The sequence below is a fragment of the Ailuropoda melanoleuca genome, chromosome 7, assembly GCF_002007445.2.
Source record: "Ailuropoda melanoleuca isolate Jingjing chromosome 7, ASM200744v2, whole genome shotgun sequence".
NCBI lineage: Eukaryota > Metazoa > Chordata > Mammalia > Carnivora > Ursidae > Ailuropoda > Ailuropoda melanoleuca.
The window spans coordinates 67,381,485-67,408,200 of NC_048224.1; the positions used below are offsets into that span (position 1 = coordinate 67,381,485).

The window sequence follows — 26,716 nt, forward strand, 5'->3', positions numbered from 1 at the left end:
AAGATATCTTTGATCTCCTTAATGTTATTCAGTTTTCTAATCTTCAAGATTACTAGAAGGTAATCTAACTTGTAAAATATATTTCCATCTACAAGAAAATATATTAATATGCACACACACATTCTTTATTAGGAATAGATAAGATATAGCTGTGCTTGTCAGTTTAAAAGTTTATTTCTATATCCATGTTTCTGTTCTGTGCACCCATGTTTCATTGTTAATGAAATGAATATTGCCTCTGGTAGTCTCTGACAGTAAGAAAATGATCTTTGTGTCAGTGAAAATAAGAGATTATATTCCAGGTTGATCTTGTTGCACTTAACCTGGTATTTTATACCTCAACTGCCTTAAGTAGGCAGGTTAAGAATTTTGTAACTTAAAATATTCAAAATTTGTAGTTTTAAAAGATACCAATTTTAAACTAATGTGGATCATGTTCATTTGGAATACTTTTGATGATGATGTTCACAACTTGGTGAAGACCATTTTATGTAACCTTGGAGACACTAGATAAAAACTAGAAGTAGAGCTAGTAGTCTGGACTGGAGGAATGTAGGAGGGGCTTATTGAAAGGAATTGTCATCTATTATTAGCATGATTACTACCATGTAGTTCAATGCTTGTGCCATAAAATATCTCCATTTGCGTCGACTGTGAGAACCTAATTCCTTTCTCCCTAAAAGTGGACTTCTTAGGTAACTGAAAGATAAGTCAGCATCACCATGTGTCTTGATACTCCAGCGAGCACTGCCTCCGTCCCTTGAGAGGGTGCAGACCCAGCTCTGCGGAGGTTTAGTGTAAGACGTTAGTGAATTCTTGAGGCACCGTCTCCTGTCGTCTGTCTTCCAGACCAGCTCTTGAGCTTTCACATTTCAGGCAGGTTGGGGATGATCACCTCATTGACGCTTTTCCTTGCCTGAATTTAACCTGTCTGTTAGTTTTACCTGACCTCTCTGGGTGCAGGGACTGTTTATTTGCTGCTTTGTTTGTTGATCTTTAGGCATCAGTGCCTTTTAATTCAGTCAATGCAGGGGTGAATATATAGTACTTGAACTGTTGACCATAGAGGATGAAGTTACGTGTTACAGGTCACATTTGCTTTCTAATCAGGAAGCAGAATTTTTTAAGAAATTATACATTTTTTTCAGATCTATTCAAAAACCAAGAAACAATTTTCCTAGAGTAAAAGTTGGTAATTTCTCCTTTAGCTTAAAGGTGTTCATTCAGCAGCAATAGTGGGTAAAATTTAGTATTAGAGGTGAAAAATGCAAAGTCATAGATCGGAAGAAAAAATGAAAACTGTGTCATAAATACATCTTCCATATCTCATTCACTGGATTTCCAAATTTCTATCTAACTCAACTCCTTGGAGGATTTCATTAAAACAATTTTTAAATTACTGAGTATATGTCTATTTAAGACTTTGATGCCCATGTTTGAATCTCATTTGTATATATGAGAGTTAATTAATTTTTTCAGTGTGTATTGTAGTACATAATGATTAACAACCAAACTGAAAGTTATTGAGTATCTAGAAAATGTGCCACTGAGTTGTGTTGTTTACAGTGTTTGTGAAAGTTAAATTCTGAATAAATTTTAGAGAACAGCACTAGCAGTGGTTTCTTATGGATTGCTGTTTTTTTCATAGATCCATCAAGAATGAAATTTTCCTGTTGCCTCAAAGTCTCCATTTTGCCTTGACACCTTAGTGCACATATGAAGGCCCTATTTTCACCCCTAGAATAAAAAGGTCTTGGCAGTTACCTAGACACATAAGCCATCATTCACTTCTGTGCCTATGTTGGTTGCCTCTGATTGAAAATGGTGGTTTCCTGATCAGCCCAATGCCTGTCTTTCTCAAGATTGAGGTCCCTATAATCCTTACTTTTTTTGTTTTTAATTAGGGTTGACCCCTTAAGTGAAACCAGTTTGCCATCTGTGCTGTATGCCAAAGGCATCAGTGTGCTATTTCACAGCATGACAAATTCTAGAGAACAGAAAGCCTCTGCATGAATGGTTTTCTCTGCAATACAAACATCTTGCTTTAGGAAATAGCAGTGAGTTTTTTGGGGAGCATTACAACAGAAAGCAAAAAAAGCCATGAACCTGTAATATAAAACAAGGACATGTTCTTTTAATTACAAACACTTTTTTTTTCTGGGAGAAACAAAACAACAATAAGAGAAGAATGTCATAGTTTCACACAACAAGTGTACTTCAAACACGTGCCTCGTTTATTTATTTCATTGTTCAGCAGGCAATAAAAGGTGTTCTGTAATCATGTCTGTGCATAGCATAGCTATATTTGAAGATGTTGCTATGATGAAATAATACTTCTCAGTCACGTTGGACCTCTGATCTCCATAAGCAGAAATATAGTTAATGGAGTGTATGCCTCATTAAAACGTAAACTTCTATATGTTCTTTCAAAGTGATTATGTTTGATAGCATATAAAAGATCACGGACTATTTACCACAGTTATGGTTATTACTAATTGATTCATGTATTGTCACTAACTAATGGAAGTTTTGGCTCTAGAGCTACAAATACCAAATTCTCCTACTACTAGACGAAGAAAAAAGAAAGAAAAGAAATTAGCTTTTTTGGAGAATATTGTTTCAGCGTGGCATTAAGTACTAAAACAAAAATTATCAAGTCTTTGAAGCCTTCCTTAATATTGGTTAAGCAGCAAGACAAATACAGGAGTATTCATGATCGTTAGGGCCTTTCTGCCTTTTTCTCTCAAGACTTCCATTAGATTGCATTCACAAAAGAAATTTAGTGTTAGATTTCTCTACTAAATCAGAATATCATAGCCTGGGGCATACAGAATGCTACCACAAAAATAACAGGAGGAGGGACCCATTGTTCATAATTAGTGTTATTGAAACAACACAGCACCATTCTACTTTGTTTGTGACTATATAGCATGCCCAGACTGAATTTTAAGTTCACTTATAGAAGTAGTGTTGGTAATGGCTTTTAGCCCCAAGACCTGCTTCAGATCATATAATAGGCAGCAAGTTGCCTAGAAAAGCAATTTTTAACTATTAACTAGAGCTTTGGCCCCAAATCCTTGACAGAGAAACTGTTTATTCCCCCAACCAGTGCTAAAACCCCAGTTTGGAACTTGACAGTCTGATAAGTCTCAAACAGAATGAAGAACAAGAGAGGGAGTTTCTCCCCCTTTACCTTGTAGCAGGCTGACCAATACCACTCACCCTAAGGCTTCTCAGATATGGGCCCAGCTGCTGAATAAGAAAGCAGAAAAGGAGAGAGATGTCAATGTTGTGCTCTGCTCTTGCCAGATACAGAGATAATATTTTAGGATTGAGTGCTTGAATGCTGGAAAAGTCCATCGCAGCAAACCAGTTAATCACTTTGCACCTCTGGAGAAGGGAGTGGGATTTGGGACATGGCAGAGGAGCAGTGGGTGCTGAAAGGGTCTTTAGCTTTTAATTACACATGACTTGTTTATAATCAGAATGTATTCTTGTATTATTTATGTCATCAAGTAGGCGGGCAAAGAATCAGATTTTGCCAAATAATACAGAGAAAAAGTCTTTGGGGGCAGAAATAATGGGATAGCAATGACCTAGCTTTGAAAGCTCTAGTCACAGGACACCGAAAACCGGGATGGCAGGAGCAGTGTGGGCAGTGGCAGGTGGGGCAGGACAGATTGATGAGAATGAACTTGCAGGTGCCTTGCATCCCCTCATAAGGACATTGGATCTTATTCACATGTGGTGAGAGACTAGTTAAAGTAGAAATAATATTTTAGTAATAATAAAGCATAGCAAAAGCGTTCAAAGACGTTTTTGAAAAGGTTCATCCATACCACTGTCACTAACTCTTTTTGTGCTTCTAGTCTTTACCCATCGTACTTTTTTTTCAACCCCTTTGTAATCACATCTATATATCATTTTATGTTCTGTTTTCACCCAATCTTATAAGAATTTTCAATGATACTACTTTGGATGATTTTAAGCAAGGGAGTGATATGATCAGATTTGTCTTTTAGAAAGGTTATCCTAGCAACATTACAGATGGATTGGATGGGAAAAGAATCATAATGGGTTTAAAGAGTAGGGAATGTGTTCAAGAGATATTTAGGGAGTTCTGCCCCAATGGACCATAAGAAGAGAGTTCTAGCACAGACATGGAAGTTTTTTCTGGAGCCCACGTTGGTAGTTGAGAGCAAGCCTTGCTCCTCAGCCAGATAGAAATGCTGCCTGATTCCTCTTGGAAAGCCCTCCTCTCCCTCCAATATTTTATGCTAGTTTCAGAGATCCAATTTCATTTTGAAGTTGGCTGAGCTCTGAGAGTCTCTGCAGAGACTAACCTGGTGGTAACGGATTAACACAGTGAGTGAAAGCAGTTTCACTTGTGCTAGGCAGCACTTGCAGATAATCGTGCACAGTTTAGGTGCTTTGCTGGTTATTCCAGTGGTCAGGTGTGTGTGTGTGTGTGTGTGTGTGTGTGTGTATAGTAATGATACGGGTTCTGAAAACTTTCTTGAATTAAACTATTATTGTTATTATGATAGTATACATTAATTGAAAAACTTGCTACATAAAGTTACTTTCAAAATGATATATTAGGAAGGGAGCACTAGACTTAAGCCATGGGGTAGATTACGCTGCTGCTGCCCAGTTTTGTAGATTATAGTTACAGGGCAAGTCATTTAATCTCTCTGGTTCCAAGTTTCTTCATCTTGAAAAATATAGAAACTTGGAACCTCTGACATGTATATGCTACTGTTTCAGCAATTCTTTTCTTTTTGCTAGGGATAAAAAAATTTTTTTTGATCTGTAGTAGTTGATAGACTAAGTTGCATTTTTTTTTTATTTTTTAATAATATTTTTTTATTATGCTAGTCACCATATAGTACATCCCTAGTTTTTGATGTAAAGTTCGATGATTCATTACTTGCATAGAACACCCAATGCACCGTGCAATATGTGCCCTTCTTAATACCTATCACCAGACTAAGTTACATTTTGTCAGTAATAGAGTGGGGGCTATTACTAAATATGGTTAGGGAAGCCTATAAATTACCACTGTAAACAGCCTTCATTAAAATCCTTAATTTTAAGGTTGCTTTGATCTATATTTGAAGGACATTCTAATCTAGTTTCACTGTTATTTAGCAGTGGAATTAAAGACCAAGTAGACAGGCTAGCGTGGTGAGAAAGGTTTGGGGGTTGCTCTTCCCCCCCTTTCCTCTCTGTCCATCCCAGCCCCTTAACTTCCTTCTTCACCGCTTCTTCCCTCTTGCTGAGGAGGGCACAAATCTCACATGTCAATGTAGTAAATACTGCTGTAGCAGATTGTAGACGATAGTTAATCCTGTATATTTTTAGAGACTTTAACACGGTTTGAAATTTTACTTCCGTAAAATCTTGCTTTAAGTTTTAGCTTCTCTTTTTATTTAAACATAAAAATCTCAAAATTGTTCAGGTCACAGAAAATTCCTCTTCAATAATTCATTTAGAAAAGACTTTAGTAAATGATTCTCTATAATTTATTTGTTTAAACATGGGTGCATACTTTGCCATTTCAAAAAAAAAAAGATATCTGGTGGCTTCTTCCTTTGCTATTTAGAATTAAGTCATCTTTGAAGATACATTTTCCCTTAAAGTTGCAGGACATTTTATATAATTGAAAGAGTTGGGAGGAACCACAACAATATAACTTTCTGTCGGACGCTCCACAGTAGTGAATACAGCTAACAAAAGGGCCAAGAAAAGCCTTACTAGCTCTACCTGGAGAAAGGCACTGTCATACTTGGGCCTTCATGAGGTTTGCGTATTGCTTTGCATATATATGCATAAAGTTTCTTTGGTGACTCCTGTGTTTGATTTTAATTTTTGAGTAAAAGATTTTGTAAAAGTGGATTTATGTTATATTGGCATATTGTCTATTTAAAAGAAACCACTACTGTCTACTGAAAAAAAACACTATTTTGTTTCCACAGAAACCTGCTAATATTTTAGTTATGGGTGAAGGTCCTGAGCGAGGAAGAGTAAAAATTGGTATGTTTTATCTTTAATAAGTCACAGTATAGCATTCTTTTAAAATTTTTGCAGGCAACAGTATCACTTATAACTTTTGCTGTAATAATATGCGTATATTCATGTAGTTCCTTCTGATCAAAGCCATTTCTAAAGAGTTTACATTAAAAGTGAAAAATGTTTCACACTCTTAAAAGGTGTCAGACAATCTTTAGAGATTAAAGTGTTCTAATTATAAGCTGTGGAAGTTTCTTAGAAACCTTTGCCTTCATTAAAAATAGGCTATGAAGGTGAGTGGCTTCTATCCATGTTAGAAGCCAGCCTTATCTGTAGTCACAGGGCATACAACATATTAGTAATTATAGCATCAGTTCTGTTCACCTGAGCCAGATGAGATCAGAACCTATGTCTCTGTTGACCTTTTGACGTTAGGAATTACAAACTAGGGAAAACCACTGAGGCTGGATAGGTACAGAACCTTAAGTTTGAATGAGCCTGTCTTGTAGAAGGCCTTTGCCTGATGGGAAAAGAAAGTAGCTAGCATTCTGTACCTTGGCATGTTTTCTAATAGCTCTGTTTTCTTACATATCAGAGCAAAATTTTACCCAGTTCTGGTCTGGTACCTATAAGGATAAAACTGAATTTATTTATTCTAACTGGTTTTTTCCATTGTCATTTCTAAGTTGTGTTTTTTGCATTTATTTCGTTTGTTTTGTGTGTGGGTAAAAGAAATGTTGTAACTAATTTATATTAATTTAAAGGCAGCAGGATTGTGGGAGTATATAAAAAAGTAGAGTAATTTCTGATTGCAACATTTAATATAAATTCAAATTATCAGCTAATTTGTACCACTTAACCAACAAAGAAAAACCTAAGGTGTACCTAACCCCTCTTCCCTATCCTCCCCTATAAATTCCCCAGATCTCACTTTCCACTTTTAATTACACACTCAGAATACTCTTTTATCATACAAACCTCACAAATTTTTTAGTATTGCAAATATTTGATGTATGTCAAAGTACTCCTAATCACTGACTTCCTTGGAGAGCCAGGCCCTGTCAGTACTTACTCTGTAGAGTCACCAAATGCCTGTTAAGTCTTTACTTGTGTTTTTACAAGTTCAAACATAAGTTCAAAGTGTGGAAAATAGAAAAGACCCAGCCAAAACTACCCAAACAGTAGTTACAGATGTGTTTTTTACTCTAAGATTTGGGGAAATTTTGTATAACAAAATAATCTAGTTTGGAATTATATGTAATGCATACGATGTTAGCAGGTTTGGGGGGGATACTGTCGGCATTAAACATTCACATTTAAGAAGAAATATTAGTTCTTCTATAAACCAGTATTTAGTAATCTGAGTCAGGTGGTTTTAATTCTTTACCAAATTTCTCTGTTGTTTTTTTAACCTCCATAATTAAGTAGGTTAGATGAGGGCCTACTTCATTAAAAATGTTTATTAGGAGAGCAAAACCAAACAAATAGTAGACGAATCTTGAAATTTTTGATAGGTGGTATGAATAGGTGATTGTTCATTCAATGTGTATTTGATAAAAGCTATGTTTAATGACACTAGATAGATACTAAGGATATGAAAAAAGATAGTTTTTGCCTTTAAGATTACAGTTTAGTAGGATAAACAGCCATGCCTGAATAGCTACACTACATATTAAACTGTGTCAAATGCCACAGCTCCAGTTCTGAGCTAGGAGTTTATGACATTTGTCAAATCATCTAATTTCTTCTTTTGAAAATTTTCTCTTTTTTCCTTTTGAAAAAGGAGGTGAATGAACTATATGACCTTTCAAAAGGTCTTTTCCAGCTTAAAAAAATTGCTATGATTCTTTAAAGTTAAGTTAGTAAAATTCAACCCAAATAAATGTGGGTAGAGAGTGGTGGTAACATACTGTATGGTCAACTTCTGATGACCGCAGTGACCAGGCTTATTGATGGAAATAATGGGAAGCCTTACTGTAACTGATCTAGTTTCTCAATGCTTGTGACCAATGCAAAGAATGGACAGGCAGCTTAACAACCCTGCCCCCAGTGATGGCGTGACAGGCAGAAAGAAATCTTCCCAAGGATGTAGGGTCGTCCTTGACCACTGGCATCAGGGCATATCTATAACCCAGGTGAAGAATTCAGCACATTTCCCCCATCTTACTAAATAACAGTGGTAAAGTTAGAGTAATCAATTAAATTGGTAAAAATCTATTGACTTAACATTATTATTGTCTTTTTTTACAGCTGATATGGGCTTTGCCCGATTATTTAATTCACCTTTGAAGCCTTTAGCAGATTTGGATCCAGTAGTCGTAACATTCTGGTACCGAGCCCCAGAATTACTTCTTGGAGCGAGACATTATACCAAAGCTATTGGTGAGTAGAACTAATTAAAATTCCATGACATTTTAAAAGTGGCTTTGTTATTGTAAAATATACATATTTCTATACATTAAGTCAAATAATACAGAAAATTATAAAAGTAAGAACAAAAATTACCCTAAAAGTCCACTACCTAGAAACACCATTATTAACATTAGGAATGTATTATTATAGGCATCTGTCTCTGATAGATAAATAGATATTTTAAAACTTTTTAAATATATGGGATCATACTATGTATTCTAAATAAAAATGTATTTTAGATTTTACTTGAAAAGAGAAATAAGCACAGTAAAATTTCTAAACCATGAAACTTCAGACAAAGGTTTCCTTCACCAGAAGAAACATTTACTTCTAAAAGATCCCCTTGGAGTTAAGGGGAAAAAATTACGGAAAAAAGTAGAAGTTTAGGATACCTTAATTCACTTCTCAGTTTCTGATTGATTCGCTCCCTACTCTGAAGAACTGGGAAAGTAGTGCTCTTCTACTTCTTCACCACCCACCTCTCAGTTTATAAGCTATGTTAGAAATATTGTTGTCATCATTCTTATTGTTACTACTTTGTAGATGTTTACGACATTTATTTTCTATTTACAAACCGTAATTCTCACAGTTTATACTCAGATTATATATTGTAACACATTCGGTGCTCAACTACCACAGACCTTTTACCACGTTTCACATTACTGACGTCTTTACTCTGCCTCATTTTATTGCATGGAATTTTATCATCGCGTACTTTCTTATGTGCTTTTCTTTTCTTATTCCCTTTGTTGTATGTCTTTACTGCTTACCTAACTTGTTCTGTGTTCTCTAGAATGGCATTGAGCCTGCTTTTGTTGTTCTTGGTTACCTCCATCCTGAAGTCTTCTATGCTGTGCTGTATTCTGGATTTTCACCCTGGCTTTTCTTTTTTTTTAATTCCTCTGAGTTGGATATATTTCCTTCTGGGCTTTATTATTTATTATAGCATATTTAGCTACATATATAGCTATTTATTATAGCATATTTTCAGCTTGCTTTGGAAGGGTGTCTTGGAGGTAAATTTTCTAGCTCTTGTATTTCTGAAAAATGCCTGTGTCTTACTGTATCATGCAGTTTGGCCAGGTTTAAAATTCTAAGTGTAAAATAACTTTCCCTCAGTATTTGGTGATGCTCTTCCATTGTCTTGTAGTGTCAGGGTTGCTAATGAAGATTCGTGCCAGTCTTATACTCATTCCTTGGTGGATTACGTGGGTGGTTTTCCTTTCTGAAAACAAACAGGATTTCTTATCCTTATATTTCACAGTAATGTGCTGGCCACTTGGTAGGCACATTCAGTCTGAAGTTCATATCCCACATCCTGTGTCTGTGGAAAACTCTTAAACTAGTCTTTGATTCCCTCTCTCTGTTTTCCGTGTCTCTCTTCCCTAAACTGAGTGTGGGCAGATTTTGGATTCCTGAATTTGATCCTTTATACCACTTTTCTTATGTTTTTCTGCCTTTGTCTTTTTCTCAAGAACCCCTTCTTATTCTCTATTAGTTTTATGTATTATTTAATGGAGAGAAAAGCATTTCAACTATCTGCGAGGATGGTGATAACAGTGCTTTTTAATTGTTTGTAATTTGCTGTATTCCTAGAATTATTATGTGTTTTCTTTATAGACTCTCTTTTTATTTGTATATCTTGGTCTCTTCCTTCCATGTCGCAAGTGTTCTACCACTATTTGTTGACCCTCGATTGTCTCTTCATATTTAAGAATCAGCTTACAGAAAAGTGCTTGGGACCTTTGTGTACATAGATCGTAGGGCTCGTTGACTGCAGATTTCAGGATGATCTAGCAGAGAACTGTGAATGGGGGGGGTCCCCAAGTGCTAGCACGCACAAGACTTTGTCTTGAGGCCATTCAGATTCTTTAAGGGAAGAGTCTTCCAACTTTGGGCCCTAGTTTTATATACCTGGTAGCTCCAGGGCAGTGGAGGGGAGCAGGAGAAGGAGAATCAACTATTCAAAACACAGTCTTTGGGGGGGAAAAATAGACTTTGTAGCTGGTCCTCTAAGGACACAATCTTCCCAGAGTTGTACAGGACAATCCTGCTTCACACTCAGCAATAATACTGTGGCCTGGGGCCTTCTCTGAGCTGTTCCATCTGCCTTCCATCTTCCCAAAGTAAAGTGTTCTTATGTATCTCTGCCTAGATCAGGTCTTCATATGGCCAGTCCTTTTTCATTCTGATCTTAGTCAAAACACTACCTCTTCAGAGAAAACCTCACCGATCACACAGTCTAAAGTAGTCATCCTGCCTTTCCCATCCCACTTCCATCTTACTGCCTTGATAGCATTGAATAGTATCTAAAATCCACTAAAATAGATAGACCTTGCCTAGCTGGTCATCCTAGTAGGCCAGTGCCTACATGGTGCACAGTGAGAACTCAGTATTCTTTGTTGAATGAATGAATGAATGAATGAATGAATGAATGAATGAATGATTCTTGTCCCCAGTGATCTCCACCTGTTCTTTTTATTACTATGGATGTATGCCTTTCTTAATTTGCTGCCATTTCAGTGTATACTCAAGAAGGGAAAAGAAGAGATATTTGTGATCATTCTCCCATATTAATCTTGAACTCAACAGGTCTTTCTTCAGAAAATCTTTATGTTCACTAATCTTCATAATTGCTTTGAGATCACATTTCATTTTATAGAAGAGTAAAGGTAGATAAAGTTAAGTCAGTTAGATATAGGACTTCTCTGTACTATCTTTGTGACTTTTCTACAAATCTAAAATTACTCTAAAATAATATGCTTATTTTTTTAAAAGCCAATTAGAAGGAAAACTAAAAATTATTGAAGCTAGTCCTGTTTTTGAGTACATATTATTACCTACACATGCATTTGGTTATCTTTTGTTATAAGTATATTCTAAGTGCTTAGAATATAAACTAATATGATGCATAGCTATTTTTTCCACCTAGGAAATGAATATTTAAAAGGAGTGTTACTTTTGATTAGACATATTAACAGACTACACAGATAAGGAAGTGATTGCCCGATCTCAGCTGTTATCAACTAAAAACTTGAGACTTTGAATTGATTTAAATTAAGTAAAAAATATACCATCACAGTAGCTTGTGACTCTTACTTACAATTTATTATCTTTTTCTCAAGAGACCTATATTTTATTGTGAACACTGCAGTTTGTATAACCTGTTATTATTCACTAGGACAGTCTGTAGTCTGGCAGTTTTGATGCAGGGCTGTTTGTCACAAAGCTAAACTACCAGCGTTAGGTAGATTCCCTTGTTCAAATGGCTTTATAATTTGCGAAAGAGAAGGCCTTTCTTCATATTTTTCCTCTCTTCCTCCTTCTCATCAAGATTTACTGGATAACCGTTAGGTAAACTTTTTAAAACTTAAGAGAAAGCAAAATATATGCAAATCATAGTCTTAGCTTTGTCACTCAGGGTGTGTGTGTGTGTGTGTGTGTGTGTGTGCGCACGAGTGTGCACACACTCACCCTTATGCAAAGCATTTAGTTCTTTAACCTCATTTTTTGAAAGTGGGAATTTAGACTAAATCATCTCTGAGGTCCCCTTCAACTCCAAAAGTTCTGTGACCTCGGATAAAACAGTTGCTTCTGAGGTAGGAAGATTACAGAGGGAACTAACTGGGGTGCAGATGATTGAAACCAAGGTCCGGCCGGACCCTCTGCAGTGATGATCCACACCCCATGTACACCTGACTTGGCCAAGAGCAATCTTGGAAAACACTTTTATGAAGACATTGGCTCAAAAATGTTACAATATGGGGGCGCCTGGGTGGCACAGCGGTTAAGCGTCTGCCTTCGGCTCAGGGCGTGATCCCGGTGTTATGGGATCGAGCCCCACATCAGGCTCCTCCGCTATGAGCCTGCTTCTTCCTCTCCCACTCCCCCTGCTTGTGTTCCCTCTCTCGCTGGCTGTCTCTATCTCTGTCAAATAAATAAATAAAATCTTTAAAAAAAAAATGTTACAATATGGGTATCCTTCAAATTACTTTTTTTTTTTTGAGGGAGAGAAATTGTACATAAACCATTTTTACTGTAAATTTTTAAAAATAGAATAAATGAATAAAAATGAAACCTCTTCCTTGATTCCAGTCTCTCCCACACAATCCCATTCCACCTATTACTTATGTAAGTAGCCTGAGGGTCTGTTAAAGTACAAATTCGCCACACCACAGTGAAAGCTACTTATCAAGGACTTGCCTAGAATTTTTACTTCCCTGTCAGATAGTTGTAGTTTGAGCAGCTAATAGAAGAACTTTTGTAGTTGAATGCACAGATTACTTGTTCAGTAGTTCATTTTAATGGCATCATTTAGAAGGGTGAAATCTGCTAGTGAAGTTTGGTGGGTTATGTTAAACCAAAGGCTGCTAAGAAGCAGCTAAGGAGCACAGGGAGAAATGTTCCCGTCCTCTATTACAGACAGATTTTAGTGCTGTGGTCTTTTATTCTCTTGTACAAAACTGCAAGCTGAATCATTAAACCAAAGAGAGTAAATAATAGGTTAGTAAACATTGTACTCCCAGTGACAAAGTTTAATTCAGTTTTGAGTGTTTTGGGGTTTTGTTTGATTGACTTCATGGAGAAGGCTGAAAGAGGAGATTCAGTCTTTAATTAATCATCACTAAAGCAGTCTCTTAAAGTTTTACCTAAGTATGGACTTTTAAACTCAGATGTTTGTTCTTAAATAACTGAATGCCCACTAATTATGTGGCATTCTATTAAGTGAGAAATATGCTATAAGATAGGGAGAAGGAGAATTTACTCTTCTATTGAGGTAGAAACTTGCTATTAATACATCTATTGATTAATACATTATCTAACAAGCTCCCCCCCATTTGGGTCTACATAGCATGCTAATTGCTATCTACTTTGCCTAGTTAGCTCAATAGCTACACAAAGCATCCCAGATTTTGAGAAGTAGATGAGATTTATATGTTTTTACTTTGGAAAGTCTTTCTAGAAGGAAGTAGGCAGGTAGGTGAACAGGAAAGGACTTTTCCATGAACTTGGCACATTCTGAAAAAAAAAAAGGCAAGATAGAAAGGAGAGACTTATGTACACAGATTTAGAAATTTGTCTGAAATAATAACTTGCTTAGCTAACTTAACTTCATGATTCATGTCTGGATCAAGATTTTGAAGAAAGGAAGGATGATGAGATTGCCAAAAAGTAAGAGATGATAGAAAAGATACAGGGAAAGAGGTTATGAGGGTAGGGTTAAGCAAGGTTAAATAAACTATTTCTATACTACTTTCTGACCTTTTGTTTTAGAAGAAATGTCACTTTAAGGATAGCTGCACCGCTTACTTACCTCTCATCTTCCTTTACATGTTAGTTTTCTCTAGTATTTTTCATAGCTAACCAGAATGGGTTAACTGTTATGGTATCTTTTGGATGCTATGAGTATAGTTTTAAACATGCAAATTGACCCATTGGCCCTTTTGGTGACACTTCTAAGCTTGCCTATCTTCTCTTTGATTAAGATTACCATAAGTCAAGTTATCATATGGGGTACGTATATAAAAAGAATAATCACAAAATAATTTTTCTGTTTACTTTCTGATACTAAAAACAAAATAGCTTGGCTGGTATCTCTTCATACTTTTCTCTGTGGTGGTATTGGCTAACTTGGTGCTCTGATGTGTTTGAAAATGGAGACACAGACAGTGTCCATTTTAAAAATCCCTTGCTTGTAGTTAGGGTGTATAGTCTTAATAAAGAGATGAGTAACTTCTTACTCTGAAATATATAAATGGGATAATTATTCCAATTAAATATTCCAATTTTAGATTTTAGGAATTCTGAATTTTATAAATTAACATTTTTTCCTCATTTCAATTTTTGTGACAATTATTAATATACCTGGACAATTGGCTTTAATAAAATATGGTTTTTATTTTTCCCTCTATAGTTATTTATATTTACCACAGGTATTGGTTAGATCAGTCAAATACCACCGATTGAGTGTCCTCTGCGTGCACACCATTGTAGTTAGAATAGAGAAGTTAACTTTGCCGGTTTAGGGCTTTGTTAAAGTAGGAACTGAATAATTTCAGTTTTAAATTCTGAAGTGGCATGTAGATCTTTCCTCTATTAATAACAGTTCTAGTGAGTAAAAGTTTAATATGAATGAAAGTTAGCTTATATCTTAAAGTGAATGAAAGGAATTTGTTGTACTAGAGAGGAATCCATTTTGCCTGGCTTTTATAAGTAATCCTAGTGAATTCGTACCCTTTATACCTATCTCAAAGGTAGTATTTTGCTCCCTATTTTCTTGTCCTTATTAAATTGCAAAATCTGACGCCACTGTAGCATAAAGAAATACTTTGAACAAAAAACTGTTCAAGTAGAAGTGCAGTTTCATTCGAATATTTGAGGTCAGACATTGTCTTTCTTCTGTTGGAATAACATCTTGCTAACTGGTGCTAGCATGAGAGGGTAATTATTAGACTTTGTAAATTAGCAAGTACGTAAACTAGATAAAGAAAAAATATTTTTACCTAAAAAAATTGTGCTGATTGTTTTTGTCAAGTATGCCCAATTTCAAAAGCTATTTGGGTTTTCTGTTTTTGTTTTATTTTTTGTTTAATTTTGTTTGTTTGTGGTTCCTGTGCGCCATATGCAGCTTTGTATGTATTTCACAGATAAGGTAATGTTTGAAGCATTTAAAAATTGCCAAAAATTTAGCTAATAAACTTGATTTGAACTTGGAATGAAGCCACTGGGTGGAATGGAGGTGTAATAGGGAATGAAAAATTGGGGTGGGTCGGGTGGGAATATATATTTACAAACAATATTCCATGGTATTTTTAATGATAATTGCTTTAGGAATTAATTTGACTTATTAGGAAAAGAAAAGAAAGGAAAAAAAACACTCCCCACCAAGATAAAAATGCATTTTCTTTTGGAAAGAACCACTTTATTTTCCTCCTTTCTTTTTCTTTTTTCCTTTCTTTTTTTTTTTTCTTTTCTTTTTTTTTTTTCTTTTTGTTTTAAAGATATTTGGGCTATAGGGTGTATATTTGCAGAACTACTAACGTCAGAACCAATATTTCACTGTCGACAAGAGGACATCAAAACTAGTAATCCTTATCACCATGACCAGCTGGACAGAATATTCAATGTAATGGGATTTCCTGCAGGTACACATTATGTTTTTGTTTTTGTTTTTAAATCACTGTTGTTTGAACTTAGATATCTTCATTGGAAAGGTGTATATCTTTAGCTGATGAAAGCTACTCTAGCTCAATTCTTTATATTTATGACTTGCATTAATCAAAGATCCTTGGAAATAGCAAAATTTATAGAGTTCACATATTAGCATAAAGATATTTATGGGTTTTCTGAATTTTAGGAGTATGTTTTTGTTTCATTTTATTTTTCTGTTTTGTTTTGTTTAATATTTGAAATGATAAAATATTTGCAGTATCTGTATTAAAAGGTGCCTTTAGTTCTTACCAGAGGAAACTATAAATAAAATTCAGTAGTATATATTTTGTCTAGAAGCACATATAATAATGCCATTACTTCGGATTTAAATACAAATTTTGAACATTATTTATATTTAGAGCACTGTACAGAATCACATTATATTGAATAATAGAATTTTTTACCCCATAACCCTTGCCTGTAAGAACATTCTTTTAAGTGTTCTGTTAGAAGAGCAACCTTGCCTGCACTGACTGGCAGCAGGGAGAAAGTTGTTTAGGTGTCTCATCACAGGCTTTAGAGCCCTCAGTTTTTCCACTATATCCCCATCCCTTGTTATGCCATAGCATGGTAGTTTATCAGTCACTAAAAACTCTGCCCAGAGCTCTAGAATAATGAAATTTTGCTTTAAAAACCTACATAATATTAGCTAGTCAGGTATTTATTAGAAATTGTTTCTTATTAGGAATTTTTCTTAGGTCAGGGTGACTCAAGAATAATACCTGGGAGTTATAATTTCACATTCCCTTGTAGGACTGTTAACACAGATACTACCTTTCTGCAGAATTGGTCAACGGGTCTTTGAAGAATGCTTCTTTGTGATGAGAATGTTATTTATTCCCTAAAATTTGAGTACCTGCCATGTACCAGGCACTGTGTTATGCATAAAATAATGTCTATATAACAGGCATGATTCTTGCCGGCTTGGAGTTTATATTGTACTACTCTAAGTAGAATGTTTAAATAATAGCTATGGTTTGAGTAGATGGAGAAGAACGGCCTTTTCTTCCCACTTCTGAATATGTCCACCATTTCTAAGGCCCGAGAGAAAGGAACATGGCTTACAAGGGGGTGGTAGTGGGGGGTGGCCTCTGTAGGAGATGACTCTTAATGTGTAGTTCAACAATTAGGGGAGGCTCAGCTTATAAGAAAGTTGAAAATGTGCAAAAGAATGAGAGTCCCTGATAAGTTCTTGAGAATTAGTGACATGGTTTATGTTATATTTTAGAAAGATTAGTATGGTTGTGGTAGGTAAAAATCAATTAAAGAGAGGTGACTGAAGTTAGGGAAGCCCGCTGTTTGCTTGTATAGCAGTACTCCAGGTGTAAAGTGATTAAAAGGTTGGAGAATAAAGGACAAGTACAGAATTTTTTATATGTAATTGAGGGAAAAGTAAAAGATTATCTCAAGATGTCTAGCTTGAGAAATTGACAAAATAGAGAAATTGGAGCAAAGAAATAATTAAGGAGAAAATCCCATATAGGAGTTTAAAGTATGTATTTAGTTGACTTTACAGTGTGGTATGTTTGGAGGCTAGGTTGCACATATCTGCATAAGTAAGTTGAAGGCAAATGTCTAAAGGCCATTTAAAAGCTAAGGGTGCGCTGAAGCCACCTGTTGTAGTACTGCAGCCAGGAGCCTTGCAGGACGAGCCTATTGACAGCGATGAAGAAAACTAGCCTAGCCATCTAGCATGTATTGCTTGAGCAACGGAAACATTTTCTACCTAATGTAAATAGCTGGGGTTGTTTTTGTTAATGTTACTGAAACTAGCCAAGCCACCAGCTGAGTTATTTGCATAGTAGTTATAGCCTGCCCTGTTCTATTCCAGACAGTTGTTGCTGCTTACATTGATTGCTGCTGTAAAGCAGTGTATTTAATAAAGTGAACATAAGGAGGGCCATGTATTAAAAAAAAAATGCATCTTACAGCTATGGAGGGCAAAGATAATCCATTTGTCATTGAAGAGACTGGTTATTGATTTAACCAAGAAATTGGGTGGAAAGGGGGAAAAAGTGGTTTTACAAACAGCAATAGAAATATTTATTAATAACTTACTCCTCTTTACTTACAGAAATTGAGGTAACCTGAAGTAAATTACATAGAAAGTAAGCACTAAAAAGATAAACTTATAGAGATCTAATGCTATACAAGGGATGAGAATTGTATTTATAGGTCAAGATAACATGTTTATTATAGCTAGTCATTTATTTGAGGTCTGTGCTTTCACGGAGGTTCAAAGTGTATAGGACACGTGATGAAAAATTGAGGTAACTTTTATTAAAATTCTTGAGAATAGGAACCTAGACAACATAAAATTTTATCAATGTATTTCACAGATAAAGATTGGGAAGATATAAAAAAGATGCCTGAACATTCAACATTAATGAAAGATTTCAGAAGAAATACGTAAGTGGGAAAGAAAGTAGACCCTTTGTTGATTTTTGCTTTTCCAGAATCCTCAGTATAAGATTGAATACTCAGCAGAATACTGAACATAAGCTTATTCTAATAAATAATTTTACTTATTTACTTAATAAATACTTTATCTTTTAAGATGTTTAAATGATAGAAAGAAGGTAAACAGCTAATTTTAGCAGCTGATTTGGATATGAGAAAAAAAACTCTTCCCATATTTATTACTTTCTGGAAGCAAGCATCCTGGAAAGGACCACGGCTGAAGCAGTAAGAGACTGAAATAAGCAACCTTGCTAGCTCATCACCTTCCCACCCACCTGGGTTGTGTAGTCATTTTAAGCAAGTTTTAATAGAGACGAAGGGATATTTCATTTATCTACAAAGCAAGATCAGAGCATTGGGAGAGGACAGTTTATAGGCCTATAACAAATTTTAACAAATTTTAAAATTTATTTTAAACTTACTAGTAAGGCTGAATTAAACATTTGACCCATATGTTATTTAAAAGAATTGTTGAGATAACAATCTTATTAAAAAATGCTATTCAGTATATTTTATTTGTGAAATTATCTTGTGTATACTCGGTGGTATCCATTCATAAGTGACTAGCGTGAATATTGAATGAAATATGAAATTGAGCTAATGCTATGCCGATTATGCCATTTTCAATATGTGTTACTTATTGGTTGTGATTAAAATAATTGTTTGGAAAAACTTCAGCCAATGTAAAATTAACCTCAAAATCTAATACAGATATTTCATAGTATTTCTCTTTCAGGTATACCAACTGCAGCCTTATCAAGTATATGGAAAAACATAAAGTTAAACCAGATAGTAAAGCATTCCACTTGGTAAGCTTTAGAGAACAATAATAAATTTTTTTTCCCTGATTAGCTAACCAGAGGTTTGTGCGGATCAGTGATGGTGTGCATTATTTGCTTTTTCTGGAAGAATATGAGAGATGCAGTATTTATTTCTGTATAATGGAAAAGTAGTTTGACCTAGAATCCAAATGAATCCATGCGCTGTTGTAATTTATGACATTATATTCAACTTACCAACTTAAATTTGTTTATAATAAAATTTCCACTTTTACATCATAACAATTAAAAATGATTTTCAGTTTTATAGGGTTTTTTGAAGTTATATAACATACAAAGGGCAAATTTCGGGGAGAGGGTTGTATTGTATTTGGCTTAAAATTCTTTTAATCCTTTATTCTCAATATTTGTAAACGGGTTTATTAAATGGGAATTTTTTGTCTTGCAAGTATTATATTTTCCTTTATTACAGTAGCAGGCCACTTGCAAACATTTCTTCTATTTCTGCTTTTTCTGTCTACTGCTTCTGCTTCTATACCTTCTATTTATTTTTATATCATGTCATATGTCATATATTTCATATCTTATCAGCAACTTAGAAAGCAGGGCCTAACCTATCTTACTATCACACAATATATTATTATCCAAATAATTATTTCTTATAATGTACTTACAACAGGACCTATCCAATAGGAAGGTAAGTTAGATCCTTTAAAATTATAGGCTTATTTATTCTAACAAAATAACAATAATAGTGATAGACCGAAAGTTACAATTCAGGAGATTTGCTCTTACTTACCCTAACTTGCTGCTATTCAGTGTAGTCTAAAGTGACTCTCAAAACCATCACCACTGAAATTCCAAAGATATACTTCCCTCACAGCTTAGTTGCTTGTTTTTACTGCAGTGACCTATCTTGTGTGGGCCCATCTGAAAGCTCTAATGTAACTCCATTAAAACTGTTGAGCATTTTAAATGACAAATCCATGTTTTTCCTTTCAACTCTAAAAATAAAGTTGTGCTTCCACTGAAATATCAGATCATCAAAATGAAATTTAAATCTCACCATCCCAGCGTTTCCTCTGTATTTTTAAATATTTTATGTCCTCTGTCCTTTGATTGTGTCATCTCCCATCAAGTCTCAACACATCTGTTGGTTTTCAAATGTGGTCCTAGTCCACAGCATCAAAGTCACCTGGGAACTTGGTAGAAAAGCCACTCATTGGACTCCTGCCCAGATATCCCAGTCAGAGCTCTGGGAGTGGGGCCTAGCAGCCTGCTTTCAGAAGTGCTCCAGGGGCAATTCTGATGTAGTCTAAGTCTGAAAACCACCTCATTAGATAAAAGAGGATAAGCTGAGAGACCACTATTTAGATAAGCTCTTAAATCACCTACTAAAATCAAATGTTCTAAAATACATAAATTAATTATCAAATTTTCTAGTTCATAAAGTCTTAAGTAAACTATGTTTTAACCAAAAAATACTGAATTTTCACTTTAGTGTGACATTTCTGTAGGCAGCAAAGTAATAATAATAACGGCAGCTAACACATAGTGCTTTCTTTGTGTCAGGTACTGTTAGAATTGCTTTCCATATATTATCTCATTTAATTCTGAAAACAAACCTGTGGTAGTAGGTGCTATTTTTAATCTCCATTTGACAAATGAGGTTACAAAGAGATTAAGCAACTTGTCCAAACTTGTCCAAAGTCAATCAGCTAATAAATGTCAAGTCAAGACTTAAACCCAAGTGGTATCCTTTGAGTCTCCATTCATAACCCCTCTGTACTTAAACTAGGATAGCACTGGCCAGGAGAGCTTTCTCTGATGATCTGTGCTGTTCAGTAGGGAGCTCCTAGCCACATGTGGCTATTGAGCTCTAGAAATGCACCTAATACGACTGAGAAATTGATTTTTTAAGTTTAATTTGGTTTTAGTTAATTTGGTTTTAAATCTAAATAGCCTCATGGGGCTAGTGTATTATTTGTGTTATAATAATTTTCCCCTTAATAGAAAAGAAATAGACAATACAAGATTTTAGTCCTGTTCTAAATTGGACAAAGCAATTTGCATAATGTAGATATTGGTTTAGAGTAAGAAGTAAGTTTAGTTACCTCTTATAGGAGAACCAAGTAAGATCATGATTATTAGAATGACTAAATGTGAATTACTACATTAAATGTAATAATCAAGTTTTTCTGTTGTTAATTTGGGGGAATAAATACCCTTCAAATTGTGGTGCTTTCATCAAAAAACATGTACGTCCCACATGTGGCCAAGGATATAACTATGAGAAGTAATGCAGTAATGTTTTTATGATTTATGGTTTCAGCTTCAGAAGTTGCTTACCATGGACCCAATAAAGCGAATTACCTCAGAACAGGCTATGCAGGATCCCTATTTCTTAGAAGATCCACTTCCTACATCAGAGTAAGTGATGAATTTATTAACTCACCAGCATGGTAGAATTTTTTGGAGCATGCTTGTTTGAGTTGTCAACTCCAAGTTGCCCCTCCTCTTACATGGGAACCCAGGGAAATCCCAATGACAAGCAAAAAATGAGCTCTGATGACTGAGATATCATTTCGGGCTTTTACAGTTAAGAGGCACTCCTGTTCATGTCTTGCTTTAGGGAGCGTTGCCTGCTTTAGTTTCAGTGGTGCGCTGGTTACTCAGTGGCCGGTTGATGAGGCATGCTGTAGCTCACTCAGACTCACTGAGATTGCCCACTGCTTGCAGTTACAGTTTTATGTTCCATTGGCAAATCCCATTCCCAAATAAGTTGTTCCCTGTGTCATCTTTTATATGTAGAGAGAAGAGTAAAAAAAAAAAAAATTGTGTTCGAGTAGTGACATTTCTGCTGGAATCTATATTTGGGTTGTAATAGTAAAAGAGTAAGGCTGGGATAAAAGAAAGTTGAGTCATATTCAATGATTATTGATTATTTTTATACAATGAAAAGCCCTTCCATGGCCTGCTATAATGTCACTGATTAGAAGAAAAGATTCATCGTGTCACAGTTGCATGAAGGGTGCTTATTTTACAAATACGGAAACAAAGTCCATCTTAAAAGAATAAAATGAAGCATCTAAAATATTGATTGGCATAGCAGAAATCTTTCTTTTTTCTTGTGAGCAGTGTTTTTGCCGGTTGTCAAATCCCTTACCCAAAACGAGAATTTTTAACAGAAGAAGAACCTGATGACAAAGGAGACAAAGTAAGTATTAAAGTACATTTGGCTGCTGCTTGTTTTGTTCAGTGCTACTGTAACATTTTCTTGTTTGTGTTTGGTTCTCCTTCTGAGTTGAACTTTATTTTTCTGTTTAACCAATTGAGAAGAACCAGCAGCAGCAGCAGGGCAATAACCATACTAATGGAACTGGTCACCCAGGGAATCAAGACAGCAGTCATACACAGGGACCCCCGTTGAAAAAAGTGAGAGTTGTTCCTCCTACCACTACCTCAGGTGGACTAATCATGACCTCAGACTATCAGGTATTTCCAGTTTATTTTGTACTGACTTGCCATATCAGTATTTGTATGTGGGTTTGTGACCTTTGGAAATGCAACATAACTAAGAAAATGCTGACCTTTATGTACCTGGGGAAATACACTGACGTGAGTGTTATTGACATGGAAAAGTACTGACTGTGGTACGGTACAGGGTACCTACTGACTTTTGAACTAGACAGACCTGGAATGATCGAACTTAAACTATGTCATTTATTAACTGTGTGACCTTGGACAAATAATGTAACATTTCCTGGCTTTAGTTTTTCATCTGTGAAATGAGACTAGCCAAACCTTACTTGTAGTTGTTATAAGAGTAGGTGTAATAAATCCTAGCACCTGACTTGTGGTAGGAGCTCAATCAATGCTGTGTATTGTTTTGAAACAACAGTATACAAAGAATGATTAAGAACACAGGCTTTCAGGGGCACCTGGGTAGCTCAGTTGGTTAAGCATCTGCATTCGGCTCAGGTCATGAACCCAGGGTCCTGGTACCAAATTCTGCACTGGGGTTCCTGCTCAGTGGGGACTTTGCTTCTCCCTCTCCCTCTGCATCCCCCCTTCCTGTTTTTGCTCTCTCTCTCTCAAATAAATAAATAAAATCTTTAAAAAAAAGAAAAAGGGGGCGCCTGGGTGGCACAGCGGTTAAGCGTCTGCCTTCGGCTCAGGGCGTGATCCCAGTGTTGTGGGATCGAGCCCCACATCAGGCTCTTCTGCTATGAGCCTGCTTCTTCCTCTCCCACTCCCCCTGCTTCTGTTCTCTCTCTCGCTGTGTCTCTATCTCTGTCAAATAAATAAATAAAATCTTTAAAAAAAAAAAAAAAAAAGAAAGAAAGAAAAAGAACACAGGCTTTCAGATCCCAGCCCAGCTGCCGACTCTGAGTAACTTTGAATAAGTAATTCAGATGTTCAGTTTTCTCATTTGTAGAAGTGGATGATGGCAAGTGTGAGATGGTAGCAAGGATTAAATGAGAGGACATACGCTAAGACACAGCGGCTAGCCTGCTGTAGTGCTTAATAGATGTTACCACTTTTATCACTTTTATTATCATTTACCATCGTTAAAATTCTTAGTAGCAGTCATAGTACACAGTAAGCACTTCTTAAGTGTTGGTGGTGGTGCTTGTGAAGACTGTAATAATAAGAGCTTTTTGGGTGCTTACTATGCCAGCTTTTATACTAAGCATGAAATCTACATTTTTTCCTTTTATCATTATGGTAACTCTATGAGGGAAGGGTTATCATTGTCATTTCAGAGATGCTCAGACAGATTAAATAACTTTCACGTGTTCACCTACCGAGCTGGGGGCAGACTCAGGACACAGGCTTAGATCTGACAACCAGGGCTTCTCCGTTGCCTGCTTGTGGATCCCATCATGTGGCATCATCAGTTTCTTTGCAGAAAGACCGCTTGGAAAATCATATACCCCCTCCCTGCTTATTCTAATCATATTGCCAACTCACTTGGATCACAGTGTAGGAAGGACACTGAAAACTTGACCAATTAGAGTTATTTACCTACTGAAAGAGAAAAGGAGACCTTACTAAACTCATAAGGTTCCCAGAGCCTGCCTATGACCCTTCAGAAATAAGATCTTAACTCTTTGCTTTGGTTGAGAGGTCCCGTCTACCAAACCTTGGAAATTCTTGTCTGCCTAGGTAGTAACTCTCTTCCAGGAAACTAAACAAGGAAATCAAGGACAGACATCTCCGGGAGCTGATATTTGTTCCAGCATCTTTTCCTCCCCATCCGGATGGGAAGAGTGCATCCCTCTCGGCTCAAGAATGTGTTTGCACACTCAAGTGATGGCATGCTTAGAATGAAGCAGAGCGGTGCTCAGAGCTTTGCTACTGAAACCAGGAAAATCGCTGTGCTTCTTGTTTTCTCGATGTTATCATTGTGGTTGGTTTTTGTAGTGACTGTAATTTCATGTGTCCACTCTTTTTAAAATGTTATTTTGCTAGGGTTGACAGAATTTAGAATTACATGATTTATTGAATGTGCTTTGAAAGAAGAAAGTAGTAAATTATGATTAATCAGTTATCATGTTTGTCTTGTGAGCTAATAATAAGAGAGAGAGAGGTGCAGGAATGGGAATAACAATATAACAGATCAAAATCATAGGACTCTAAACTCTTTCACTGTTCTTTCCCTTTGTGCTCTTTTTAGAATTGAGAATATCATTCTTCTTACATTTCTATAATTATAAACTTACTTTTGTATATAACTTGTTGCAGAAAATAAGATTCATTAAAAGGCATAAAAATATTTAATGCCAAAGAAAATGATTCTGCGGTACCTTCTCTTGTCCTGTTCATTTTTATTCTTTAGTCACATGTGTGCTGGAACGCTTCTGTTGAAGAAACTAGCATGTAAATTAGCTTTGAATTTCTTAGTGTATATATCATTAAGTTCATGTATAAACATCTCAAGCAAATTAATTATTATTTATCAGGTAGTTACAGAACAGCTTAAAAGGGGGATACTGCTACAGAAAAACAATGAACTGCACAGCATAGTAATGAGACTCAGCTTAATATTATTTACTGGCAATACTTCTGACCTTAGTTGATAGTAAAAGATTTGGGGGTTTTGTCGTTTTCATTCTAAAGCTAGTACATGGCACAAGACTTTTAAATTCTTACTGCCTGGAACTAAATGACGTTGCAAACCTAAGCCTTACTGGCTTGGGGTGGAGCCAACTCTTAGAAACACCTGACTCTCATTTCTCGCTCGTTCTTCTTTTGCAGCGTTCCAATCCACATGCTGCCTATCCCAACCCTGGACCAAGCACATCACAGCCACAGAGCAGCATGGGATACTCAACTACCTCCCAGCAGCCTCCACAGTACTCACATCAGACACACCGGTACTGAGCTGCCCTGGAATGTTGTCAATGCACTGTTGCTAGCGCTGCAGGACTGACGGTGCAGCTCTCTGCGGGAACCTGGTATGGACCATGGGAATGTACTGTACACCCACATCCTCAAACTGTCCAGTAGCCAAGTTCCACCACTTTTCACAGACCGGGGTAGTGGCTTCCAAGTTGTACCTATTTTGGAGTTAGACTTGAAAGAAAGTGCTAGCACAGTTTGTGTTGTGGATTTGCTACTTCCATAGTTTACTTGACATGGTTCAGACTGACCAATGCATTTTTTTCAGTGACAGTCTGTAGCAGTTGAAGCTGTGAAATGTGCTAGGGGCGAGCATTTGTCGTTGTATGTGGTGAATTCTTTCAGTGTAACAACATTATCTGACCAATAGTACACACACACACACACACGAAAGTTTAACTGGTACTTGAAACATACAGTATATGTTAACTCAACAAAATAACCAAGACTCAAAGTGAGATTATTTTGGTACACCTTTCATTTTAGTGTCTTATCAGTGGGTTGATTCATTTTCTACATTAATCAGTGTTTTTCGACCAAGACTATTGCTTGGGTTTTTTTGAAAGTACAAAAGCCACATAGTTTTTCCAGAAAGGTTTCAAAACTCCCAAAGATTAATTTCCAACTTATAAGTTTGTTTTTATTTTCAATCTATGACTTGACTGGTATTAAAGCTGCTATTTGATAGTAATTAAATATGTTGTCATTGATATAAACCTGTTTGGTTCGGCAAACAAACTGAAATGATTGTCATAGACAGTGTTTTATTTTTCCTGTTGGTGTTGCTGATTAGTGAGCATGCTTTAAGATGAAAAAAGCATGAATGATAACTTCCTCTGAAAGGTGCGGCATCCGATTCAGATATTTTGTCCTGATTTTAAAGCTGGTTGGTGTAGTGCTATTAAAATTTTGTTCAGTTTATTTTCCTTTTTAAAACTTGTTCGCACGTTGTTTAGGGTGCCCTTACTTCAGCAAAGGAGAAGGAGTAGGAGAGCCTTAGAATTTTTGAGGAAAAAAAAAAAAAACCTATAACATACAATGTACTGTATCAAACTATTTTACATGAATGACACAAGTATTCTGAATTTAAAAAAAATTGAACATTGTTAAAAACAAGGTGTTATGTAATAAATTTATTTTTCATAAATCAAAATATGGAGTTGGCTCTATTTTTATATACACAAAGGTGTTTTGTTTTAAAGCATGCCATAACAAGTGGCCTCTAAATAAATCTCTTCAGTTGTTTTCCTTAATGATGTCTATATAGTCTGCCTCCAGACTGGAGTGGAGTAATGACTGAATGATTTAGATAGGGATTCTTTGCTCTGTTGCACTTAGCACTATAATAGAAGATGTGGACTAGACACCTTTCTAATTGAAAGAATATGATGAGTCTTCCATTGCTAGTATAAGGCCTAATTCTGTATTATGCTGAG

At 35.8% G+C, this 26,716-nt stretch overlaps 1 protein-coding gene across 2 annotated transcripts in view; it reads left to right on the forward strand.

Moving 5' to 3' along the window:
• The window catches only part of CDK8 (cyclin dependent kinase 8), a 122,369-nt gene extending 95,940 nt beyond the window's left edge, over window positions 1-26,429 (forward strand). Inside the window, exons 5-13 of one of the 2 annotated variants that reach the window (XM_002924212.4) lie at window positions 5,979-6,036; window positions 8,263-8,394; window positions 15,426-15,569; window positions 17,976-18,045; window positions 18,833-18,905; window positions 21,208-21,305; window positions 22,014-22,092; window positions 22,212-22,370; window positions 25,137-26,429. In XM_002924212.4, coding sequence (XP_002924258.1) covers window positions 5,979-6,036; window positions 8,263-8,394; window positions 15,426-15,569; window positions 17,976-18,045; window positions 18,833-18,905; window positions 21,208-21,305; window positions 22,014-22,092; window positions 22,212-22,370; window positions 25,137-25,262 — 939 coding nt within the window. In that variant the 3' untranslated portion in view covers window positions 25,263-26,429. The remainder of the gene's footprint in view (window positions 1-5,978; window positions 6,037-8,262; window positions 8,395-15,425; window positions 15,570-17,975; window positions 18,046-18,832; window positions 18,906-21,207; window positions 21,306-22,013; window positions 22,093-22,211; window positions 22,371-25,136) is intronic. The other variant, XM_011231042.3, reaches the window with a different exon arrangement.
• Window positions 26,430-26,716: the final 287 nt, after the last annotated feature.